The sequence below is a fragment of the Petromyzon marinus genome, unplaced genomic scaffold (genome assembly GCF_048934315.1).
Source record: "Petromyzon marinus isolate PM22_M1 ecotype Great Lakes invasive population unplaced genomic scaffold, UKy_Petmar_22M1.pri1.0 PM_Scaffold_645, whole genome shotgun sequence".
NCBI lineage: Eukaryota > Metazoa > Chordata > Hyperoartia > Petromyzontiformes > Petromyzontidae > Petromyzon > Petromyzon marinus.
Genome location: NW_027423662.1, coordinates 3,969 through 15,601, shown reverse-complemented (window position 1 = coordinate 15,601; position 11,633 = coordinate 3,969). Strand labels below are relative to the sequence as shown.

At 57.9% G+C, this 11,633-nt stretch overlaps 1 protein-coding gene across 1 annotated transcript; it reads right to left on the bottom strand.

Annotated features, from left to right (window-relative positions):
* Positions 1-11,392, bottom strand: LOC116958689 (nucleoporin Nup43). Its single transcript, XM_076064734.1, has 3 exons — positions 11,212-11,392; positions 9,187-9,291; positions 1-3,465 (listed from the first exon to the last, which is right to left on the bottom strand). Coding segments are annotated over exons 1-3 (378 nt in total). The 5' UTR covers positions 11,213-11,392; the 3' UTR covers positions 1-3,193.
* Between the last annotated feature and the right edge of the window lie 241 nt (positions 11,393-11,633).

The following is an 11,633-nucleotide window of genomic DNA, read 5'->3' as shown; positions in this document are numbered from 1 at the left end:
CTTATTGTTTCCCTTCTACGTGGTGGTGACTTTACCGAAAGAGCCAAGAATATGAATCACTGCAGTCACGAAAGCTTTAAATCAAAATGTTTCTTGCCGTTGATTTTCACACCTGATGATGACTGCTTGCGTTGCAGTCGAAACGTCGTGAGAATTTTATTGTTTTATATAAATATATTTTTATTATTTTATCGTTTCCCTTCAACGTGGTGGTGACTTTACCGAAAGAACCAAGAATATGAATCACTGCAGTCGCGAAAGCTTCAAATCTAAATTTTAAGGTTTGTGTATTTCCGCGGCTTAACCCCCATAAAAAACCTCGATTGTGGATGATATTGGTCGCGAAAGCCTACCCAGGGGTTACACTGGCGGTCGAAACGGTCTCAACGCGTGACAGCGATTCTGAATGCGGATGGGGAAAAATCCAGATGAGAACCCGGAGAGACAAATCCACGCGACCACCACGGGGACAAAGAGAGACGCAGACTCCAAATATAATAACAGGCGTCGTCAGGGTCGGAATCGCAACCCACAAACTCCTGCATACCAGGCAAGGGAGTTAACATCTCCTAACCACCGTGATGATGATGATGATGAGAGAGACGCAGACTCCCAATATAATAACAGGCGTCTTCAGGGTCGGGATGGGAACCCACGACCTCCTGCATACCAGGCAAGGGAGTTAACATCTCCTAACCACCGTGATGATGATGATGATGATGAGAGAGAGATGCAGACTCCAAATATAATAACAGGCGTCTTCAGGGTCAGGATGGGAACCCACGACCTCCTGCACACCAGGCGAGGGAGTTAACATCTCCTAACCAACCGTGATGATGATGATGAGAGAGAGACGCAGACTCCAAATATAATAACAGGCGTCTTCAGGGTCGAGATCGGAACCCACAACCTCCTGCACACCAGGCGAGGGAGTTAACATCTCCTAACCAACCGTGATGATGATGACTCCAAATATAAGAACGGGCGTCGACAGGATCGGAACCTACACGCCAGGGAGCGAACATCTCGCCACTGCTGCGCCCCAAAGACAAAGATCCCCCGTATAGCCCGTAACAGACTGTTGGGGCAAGAGCGCCTATGAAGGCCGGCGCGGCACAAGAGAGGTCAGTGGCGATGATTTCACACACCGCTACGCCAGGCTCTCGTTCGAGTTGCGCCTAGGGGAGGCCCAGGACCGGTTCAAACTACAGGCACTGATGTCGGCCGTGAGCGGGAATCCAACTCGGGTCTCCGGGTTTGTGGCGCAGCGTAGCGCTAACCCGCCACCACTACCGGTCCACACACACGCGGACAGACACACGCACACGCACGCACACACACACACATGCACGCACAGACACCCACACATGCACACACACACGCACACACACACGCACACACACGCACACACGCTCACACACACACACACGAACACACACACACACGCACACACACACGCGGCTACTCACTCTCAGGTGCGAACCAAAGAGGCTGCGGGACCGGGGTTAAGTCACGTGGTGGTGGCAATCCGCGGGCTGAAGACGACGACTCAGACTCAGACACCGCACACGCTGAAGACGTTGACTCAGACTCAGTCACCGCACACGCTGAAGACGTTGACTCAGACTCAGACACGCTGAAGACGTTGACTCAGACTCAGTCACCGCACATGCTGAAGACGTTGACTCAGACTCAGTCACCTCACACGCTGAAGACGTTGACTCAGACTCAGACATCGCACACGCTGAAGACGTTGACTCAGACTCAGACACGCTGAAGACTCAGACTCAGTCACCGCACACGCTGAAGACGTTGACTCAGACTCAGTCACCGCACACGCTGAAGACGTTGACTCAGACTCAGTCACCACACACGCTGAAGACGACGACTCAGACTCAGTCACCTCACACGCTGAAGACGTTGACTCAGACTCAGTCACCTCACACGCTGAAGACGTTGACTCAGACTCAGTCACCGCACACGCTGAAGACGTTGACTCAGACTCAGACTCAGTCACCGCACACGCTGAAGACGACGACTCAGACTCAGTCACCGCACACGCTGAAGACGTTGACTCAGACTCAGTCACCTCACACGCTGAAGACGTTGACTCAGACTCAGTCACCGCACACGCTGAAGACGTTGACTCAGTCACCGCACACGCTGAAGACGATGACTCAGACTCAGCCTCAGTCACCGCACACGCTGAAGACGTTGACTCAGACTCAGTCACCACACATGCTGAAGACGTTGACTCAGACTCAGTCACAGCACACGCTGAAGACGATGACTCAGACTCAGTCACCTCACACGCTGAAGACGTTGACTCAGACTCAGTCACCGCACACGCTGAAGACGTTGACTCAGTCACCGCACACGCTGAAGACGATGACTCAGACTCAGCCTCAGTCACCGCACACGCTGAAGACGTTGACTCAGACTCAGTCACCACACATGCTGAAGACGTTGACTCAGACTCAGTCACAGCACACGCTGAAGACGATGACTCAGACTCAGTCACCTCACACGCTGAAGACGTTGACTCAGACTCAGTCACCGCACACACTGAAGACGTTGACTCAGACTCAGTCACCGCACACGCTGAAGACGTTGACTCAGACTCAGTCACCGCACACGCTGAAGACGTTGACTCAGACTCAGTCACCGCACACGCTGAAGACGATGACTCAGACTCAGTCACCTCACACGCTGAAGACGATGACTCAGACTCAGTCACCTCACACGCTGAAGACGATGACTCAGACTCAGTCACCACACACGTTGAAGACGTTGACTCAGACTCAGTCACAGCACACGCTGAAGACGTTGACTCAGACTCAGTCACCGCACATGCTGAAGACGTTGACTCAGACTCTGCACACGCTGAAGACGTTGACTCAGACTCTGCACACGCTGAAGACGATGACTCAGACACCACACACGCTGAAGACGACGACTCAGACTCAGTCACCACACACGCTGAAGACGTTGACTCAGACTCAGTCACCGCACACGCTGAAGACGTTGACTCAGACTCAGTCTCAGTCACCGCACACGCTGAAGACGTTGACTCAGACTCAGTCTCAGTCACCGCACACGCTGAAGACGTTGACTCAGACTCAGCCTCAGTCACCGCACACGCTGAAGACGACGACTCAGGAGCAGCTGCCGCCGCCGCCGCCGCCGCCGCCCGTCAGTGAGCGGCGATGCCGGTGCACACGTAAACCTTCTCGGTGTCTCCGCCGCACACGAGCCGCGTCCCCGCCGCGTCCAGCCCGTTGAGCGGGGCCCCCACGGGCGGCAGGAGGCTGTCGATGAGCAGCCCCGACGTGGACGGGTGGCCCAGCCAGCCGCAGCCGCCCCCTGCCCGCCCGGGCCGAGCTGGCTGGGCCGCCACGGCCGACGAGACGGAGCCGGGGGAGGCCGGCCCGGGAGGGGCCGTGGGGACAGCACCGGGCCTAGCGACTAAAAGGGGGGGGGAACGAGAGAGGCGGGGCGGGGGGGGGGGGTGGGTGGTGCAGCGCTGATACGCGCTCACTCGCCGGTACACGCGCTCACTCACACCGGTACACGCGCTCGCTCACCGGTACGCTCGCTCACACCGGTACGCCCGCTCACTCGCCGGTACGCCCGCTCACTCGCCGGTACGCCCGCTCACTCGCCGGTACCTTCGCTCGCTCACCGGTACGCTCACTCACACCGGTACGCTCGCTCACTCACCGGTACACGCGCTCACTCACCGGTACACGCGCTCACTCACCGGTACGCGCGTTCACTCACCGGTACGCGCGTTCACTCACCGGTACGCGCGTTCACTCACCGGTACACTCGCTCACTCACCGGTACACGCGCTCACTCACCGGTACACTCGCTCACTCACCGGTACACGCGCTCACTCACCGATACACTCGCTCACTCACCGGTACGCGCGCTCACTCACCGGTACGCGCGCTCACTCACCGGTACACTCGCTCACACCGGTACACTCACTCACCAGTACACTCGCTCACTCACCGGTACACTCACCGGTACACTCACCAGTACACTTGCTAACACCGGTACACTCGCTCACACCGGTACACTCACTCACCGGTACACTCGCTCACTCACCGGTACACTCGCTCACCGGTACACTCGCTCACTCACCGGTACACTCGCTCACCGGTACACTCACACTCACAGCAGCGCCCTACGTTGGCCTTCTCACGGCCAGGTGGGGCCACCACAAACCATGCAACTATTAAACTCTAGATTTGAAGTTTTCGTGACTGCAAGGAACCACTCTTTGGTTCTTTCGGGGAAGTCAAGTAGTAGGTACAAAAAAATAAAATAAATTACATTCATTTCATTTTACGTGACTTTACCGAAAGAACCAAAAAAAAAAGATTCAACAATCTTTGAAACAGCGTATTCAACCAAACCATGCGTTAAATTGTGTTTTAACCGACCGTTTGTGTTGCTTTATATAGTTTCCAAATTTTGCTAAACCCCGTTTGATTTAGTGTGATGCTCCGTCTCTCCGTGTCCCCTGGTATTATCTGAGTTAATTCCCCCCACTTAAGGTCTGTGTATATATATATATCTCTGCGGTTATGCGTTTCCCCTGCCTGATGATGATTGCTTGTGTTGCGATCGAAACGTCGTATGCTATTACGTAATTTTATTTTTTTAAAATTATTTTTATTATTTCTACGTGACTTTACCGAAAAAAACCAAAGAGTAACCAAAAACAAATTGAACTGTTTCGAGACGAGGGCGGCTCGGGGGGGGGGGTCGGTGCTGGCCACCCACCCCCCACTTCCGTGTGCCTTCGTCCGTTGCCCCACCTGGCCGTGAGAGGGCCTCGGTAGGCTACGGACGGGAAGACGAACCTGATTAGGCGCTTCGTGACTGCAGGAATCACTCTTTGGTGGTTTTTTCGGTAAAGTCACGTAGAAATAATAGAAAGAATAAAAAATAAAATAACATAATAGCACACGACGTTCCGATCGCAACACAAGCAATCATCATCGGGTAGAGGAAACACATAACCACAGAGATATATATACACACAGACCTTAAGTAGGGGGAATTAACACAGATATACCAGGTGACACAAAGAGACGGAACATCACACTAAATAAAAACAGGGTTTAGCAAAATTTGGAAACTATATAAAGCAACACAAACGGTCGGTTAAAACGGGAAGACATTCGTCCGTGCTGCGGCTCGCCTCACCTGACCCTGAGAAGGCCTCAGTAGGCTACAGACTGGAGACATTCGTGAGCTGTGGTGTGCCTCACCTGGCTGTGAGAAGGCCTCAGTAGGCTACGGACTGGGAGACATTCGTGAGCTGTGGTGTGCCTCACCTGACCGTGAGAAGGCCTCGGTAGGCTACGGACGTGAAGACATTCGTGAGCTGTGGTGTGCCTCACCTGGCTGTGAGAAGGCCTCAGTAGGCTACGGACTGAAGACATTCGTGAGCTGTGGTGTGCCTCACCTGACCGTGAGAAGGCCTCGGTAGGCTACGGACGTGAAGACATTCGTGAGCTGTGGTGTGCCTCACCTGGCTGTGAGAAGGCCTCAGTAGGCTACGGACTGAAGACATTCGTGAGCTGTGGTGTGCCTCACCTGGCCCTGAGAAGGCCTCGGTAGGCCACGGACTGGGAGACATTCGTGAGCTGCGGTGTGCCTCACCTGGCCCTGAGAAGGCCTCGGTAGGCTACGGACTGGGAGACATTCGTGAGCTGCGGTGTGCCTCACCTGGCCCTGAGAAGGCCTCGGTAGGCTACGGACTGGGAGACATTCGTGCGTGCGGTGTGCCTCACCTGGCCCTGAGAAGGCCTCGGTAGGCTACGGACTGGGAGACATTCGTGAGCTGCGGTGTGCCTCACCTGACCGTGAGAAGGCCTCGGTAGGCTACGGACGTGAAGACATTCGTGAGCTGTGGTGTGCCTCACCTGGCCCTGAGAAGGCCTCAGTAGGCTACGGACTGGGAGACATTCGTGAGCTGCGGTGTGCCTCACCTGGCCCTGAGAAGGCCTCAGTAGGCTACAGACTGGAGACATTCGTGAGCTGTGGTGTGCCTCACCTGGCTGTGAGAAGGCCTCAGTAGGCTACAGACTGGAGACATTCGTGAGCTGTGGTGTGGTGCCTCACCTGACCGTGAGAAGGCCTCAGTAGGCTACGGACTGGGAGACATTCGTGCGTGCTGCGGGTGTGGTGCCTCACCTGACCGTGAGAAGGCCTCAGTCGGCTACGGACTGGGAGACATTCGTGAGCTGTGGTGTGCCTCACCTGGCCGTGAGAAGGCCTCAGTAGGCTACGGACTGAAGACATTCGTGCGGTGTGCCTCACCTGACCGTGAGAAGGCCTCAGTAGGCTACGGACTGGGAGACATTCGTGAGCTGCGGTGTGCCTCACCTGGCCGTGAGAAGGCCTCGGTAGGCTACGGACTGGAAGACATTCGTGAGCTGCGGTGTGCCTCACCTGGCCCTGAGAAGGCCTCAGTAGGCTACGGACTGGGAGACATTCGTGAGCTGTGGTGTGCCTCACCTGGCCCTGAGAAGGCCTCAGTAGGCTACGGACTGGAAGACATTTGTGAGCTGCGGTGTGCCTCACCTGGCCCTGAGAAGGCCTCAGTAGGCTACGAACTGGAGACATTCGTGAGCTGCGGTGTGCCTCACCTGACTGTGAGAAGGCCTCAGTAGGCTACAGACTGGAGACATTCGTGAGCTGCGGTGTGCCTCACCTGGCCCTGAGAAGGCCTCGGTAGGCTACAGACGGGAGACATTCGTCCGTGCTGCGGTGTGGTGCCTCACCTGGCCCTGAGAAGGCCTCGGTAGGCTACGGACTGGGAGACATTCGTGAGCTGTGGTGTGCCTCACCTGACCGTGAGAAGACCTCGGTAGGCTACGGACGTGAAGACATTCGTCCGTTGCGGTGTGGTGCCTCACCTGGCCCTGAGAAGGCCTCGGTAGGCTACGGACGTGAAGACATTCGTCCGTTGCGGTGTGCCTCACCTGACCGTGAGAAGGCCTCAGTAGGCTACGGACTGGGAGACATTCGTGCGTGCGGTGTGCCTCACCTCGCCGTGAGAAGGCCTCAGTAGGCTACAGACTGGAGACATTCGTGAGCTGCGGTGTGGTGCCTCACCTGGCCGTGAGAAGACCTCGGTAGGCTACGGACTGGGAGACATTCGTGAGCTGTGGTGTGCCTCACCTGGCCCTGAGAAGGCCTCGGTAGGCTACGGACTGAAGACATTCGTGAGCTGTGGTGTGCCTCACCTGGCCCTGAGAAGACCTCAGTAGGCTACGGACTGGGAGACATTCGTGAGCTGTGGTGTGCCTCACCTGGCCCTGAGAAGGCCTCGGTAGGCTACGGACTGAAGACATTCGTCCATGCTGCGGTGTGCCTCACCTGACCGTGAGAAGGCCTCGGTAGGCTACGGACGTGAAGACATTCGTGAGCTGCGGTGTGCCTCACCTGGCCGTGAGAAGGCCTCAGTAGGCTACGGACTGGAAGACATTCGTGAGCTGCGGTGTGCCTCACCTGGCCCTGAGAAGGCCTCAGTAGGCTACAGACTGGAGACATTTGTGAGCTGCGGTGTGCCTCACCTGACCGTGAGAAGGCCTCAGTAGGCTACAGACTGGAGACATTCGTGAGCTGCGGTGTGCCTCACCTGGCCCTGAGAAGGCCTCGGTAGGCTACAGACGGGAGACATTCGTCCGTGCTGCGGTGTGGTGCCTCACCTGGCCCTGAGAAGGCCTCGGTAGGCTACGGACTGGGAGACATTCGTGAGCTGTGGTGTGCCTCACCTGACCGTGAGAAGACCTCGGTAGGCTACGGACGTGAAGACATTCGTCCGTTGCGGTGTGGTGCCTCACCTGGCCCTGAGAAGGCCTCGGTAGGCTACGGGACTGGAGACATTCGTGCGTGCTGCGGGTGTGGTGCCTCACCTAACCGTGAGAAGGCCTCGGTAGGCTACGGATGTGAAGACATTCGTGCGGTGTGCCTCACCTGACCGTGAGAAGGCCTCAGTAGGCTACGGACTGGAGACATTCGTCCGTGCTGTGGTGTGGTGCCTCACCTGGCCCTGAGAAGGCCTCGGTAGGCTACGGACTGGGAGACATTCGTCCGTGCTGCGGTGTGGCGCCTCACCTGGCCCTGAGAAGGCCTCGGTAGGCTACGGACTGGGAGACATTCGTCCGTGCTGCGGGTGTGGTGCCTTACCTGGCTGCGAGAAGGCCTCGGTAGGCTACGGACTGGGAGACATTCGTCCGTGCTGCGGGTGTGGTGCCTCACCTGGTCCTGAGAAGGCCTCGGTAGGCTACGGACTGGGAGACATTCGTCCGTGCTGCGGGTGTGGTGCCTCACCTGGCCCTGAGAAGGCCTCGGTAGGCTACGGACTGGGAGACATTCGTGAGCTGCGGTGTGCCTCACCTGGCCCTGAGAAGGCCTCGGTAGGCTACGGACTGGGAGACATTCGTGAGCTGTGGTGTGCCTCACCTGGCCGTGAGAAGGCCTCAGTAGGCTACGGACTGGGAGACATTCGTCCGTGCTGCGGGTGTGGTGCCTCACCTGGTCCTGAGAAGGCCTCGGTAGGCTACGGACTGGGAGACATTCGTCCGTGCGGCGGGTGTGGCGCCTCACCTGGCCCTGAGAAGGCCTCAGTAGGCTACGGACGTGAAGACATTCGTGAGCTGTGGTGTGCCTCACCTGACCGTGAGAAGGCCTCGGTAGGCTACGGACTGGGAGACATTCGTCCGTGCTGCGGGTGTGGTGCCTCACCTGGCCCTGAGAAGGCCTCGGTAGGCTACGGACTGGGAGACATTCGTGAGCTGCGGTGTGCCTCACCTGGCCCTGAGAAGGCCTCGGTAGGCTACGGACTGGGAGACATTCGTGAGCTGTGGTGTGCCTCACCTGGCCGTGAGAAGGCCTCGGTAGGCTACGGACTGGGAGACATTCGTCCGTGCTGCGGGTGTGGTGCCTCACCTGACTGCGAGAAGGCCTCGGTAGGCTACGGACTGGGAGACATTCGTGAGCTGTGGTGTGGTGCCTCACCTGGCCCTGAGAAGGCCTCGGTAGGCTACGGACTGGGAGACATTCGTCCGTGCTGCGGGTGTGGTGCCTCACCTGGCCCTGAGAAGGCCTCGGTAGGCTACGGACTGGGAGACATTCGTCCGTGCGGCGGGTGTGGCGCCTTACCTGACTGCGAGAAGCCGTCGTTCACCCTCCAGTGCCACAGGGAGCCGTCCTGCGAGCACGTGAAGAGGTTCTCGGGGGCCGTCGGGTGGAACTGCACCTCCCACACTGCGCGCGCGCGCAAAATCCGATCAGCTACGAGGCTACAGTCAGTTTTTTTGTGCCAGTTACAAAGGGTAAAAACCTATTCCTATACTTGTTACTGGCAAAGGAGGTCTCATAATGTAAAGCTACATTTTTTTTTTTTGCTTGTTTTGCCTGTCCCTCGTAATCGCAGGCGTCTGGCGGTCGGGACCGGGCGGGGGTCGGGAGGTCGTCGCCAGAGCGAACGGTGCGATGTGCAAAGGTACGAGGCAGGCAAACGACTCAAAATAAACACAAGGCGGGGGGGGGGGCGGGGAGGGGAGGGGCGGGGAGGGGGGCGGCGGCGAGGGGAGGTGCCACCGCTCGCAGCGACCCTAGCCGGGGACAAGGGGACCGAGAAACTAGCAAACTAAGCAGAAACAAACGCGCTTAGGACAACGCAACGGGAGACGTCGCGGCGGCGGCGTCTCTGTATCGTCTACATCGTCTACATCGTCTACATCGTCTGGAACGTCTGCATCGTCTGGACCGTCTGCATCGTCTGGAACGTCTGCATCGTCTGGAACGTCTGCATCGTCTGGAACGTCTGCATCGTCCGGAACGTCTGCATCGTCCGGAACGTCTGCATCGTCTGGAACGTCTACATCGTCTGCGTCATCTACATTGTCTGCATCGTCTGGAACGTCTACATCGTCTGCGTCATCTACATTGTCTGCATCGTCTGGAACGTCTGCAACGTCTGCGTCGTCTGCGTCATCTACATCATGCGTCGTCTGGACCGTCTGCGTCGTCTGGACCGTCTGCATCGGCTGCGTCTCTATCGTCTGAACCGTCTGCATCATATCGACCGTCTGCGTCGTCTGGAACATCTGAATCATCTGCGTCATCTGCGTCGTCTGCGTCATCTGGACCGTCTGCGTCTGCATTGTCTGGAACGTCTGTACCGTCTGTGTCATCTGGACCGTCTGCGTCTGCATTGTCTGGAACGTCTGAATCATCTGGACCGTCTGCGTCGGCAGGGTCTGCATCGTCTGTACCGTCTGTGTCATCTGGACCGTCTGCGTCTGCATCACTTGAACTGGCTGCGTCGTCTGCGTCGACTGGGGCACCGCAGTGGCTGGATGTTAACTCCCTTGCCAGGTACTCAGGAGGCCCTGGGTTCGAAGCCCCCTCACCCCGGCAGCATATTTGGAGCCTGCGTCTCTCGCTCTCTCCCTGTGGTCGCGCCGGATTGTTCTCCGGGTCCTCCGGCTTTTTCCCCTCCCTCATTTTCGAATCAACGTCTCCGACACGTTCAGGTCGGTGCTTGGGCACTGCTATGAATTCCCGCGTGACATCGGCGTGGCGTGGCGAGGGTGGTGTGCACGGCGTGGCGAGCGTGGTGTGCACGGCGTGGCGAGCGTGGTGTGTGTGGCGTGTGTGTGGTGTGTGTGTGTGGTGTGCACGGCGTGTGTGGTGTGCGTGGTGTGTGGTGTGCGTGGCGTGTGTGTGTGGTGTGTGTGGTGTGCACGGCGTGTGTGGGGTGCGTGGTGTTTGTGGTGTGCGCGGCGTGGCGAGCGTGGTGTGCACGGCGTGGCGAGCGTGGTGTGCACGGCGTGGCGAGCGTGGTGTGCATGGCGTGGCGAGCGTGGTGTGTGTGGCGTGTGTGTGTGGTGTGTGTGTGTGGTGTGCGTGGTGTGTGGTGTGCGTGGTGTGTGTGATGTGCACGGCGTGGCGAGTGTGGTGTGCACGGCGTGGCGAGCGTGGTGTGCACGGCGTGGCGAGCGTGGTGTGCACGGCGTGGCGAGCGTGGTGTGCACGGCGTGGCGAGCGTGGTGTGCACGGCGTGGCGAGCATGGTGTGCACGGCGTGGCGAGCGTGGTGTGCACGGCGTGGCGAGCGTGGTGTGCACGGCGTGGCGAGCGTGGTGTGCACGGCGTGGCGAGCGTGGTGTGCACGGCGTACTCTCGGCCGTGTGCCCCTGCAGCAGGGCGGTGGGGGCTTGCCGCTGACGCACGTCCCACAGCTGCAGAGTGCCGTCTTCGCCACCCACCGCCACGACGTGGGGCTGGCTGGGGTGCACGCACACGCACAGCAGGGGCAAGCTGCACCCCGGCCTGGTGGGATACACATACACACACAGAGATATACACACACACACACACAGAGATACACACAGAGATATACACACACACACACAGATACACACGCACAGCAGGGGCAAGCTGCACCCCGGCCTGGTGGGATACACACACACACACAGAGATACACACAGAGATACACACAGAGATACACACACACAGAGATACACACACACACACAGATACACACAGATACACACACACACAGAGATATACACACAGAGACACACACAGAGACACACACAG

Bases quoted from the DNA above. Each gene is read 5' to 3' on its own strand.
- LOC116958689 (XM_076064734.1), bottom strand. The intron at 3,466-9,186 runs GTAAGGCGCCAC...CCCCCCTTTTAG, and splicing joins CGACGGCTTCTCGCAGTCAG to TCGCTAGGCCCGGTGCTGTC.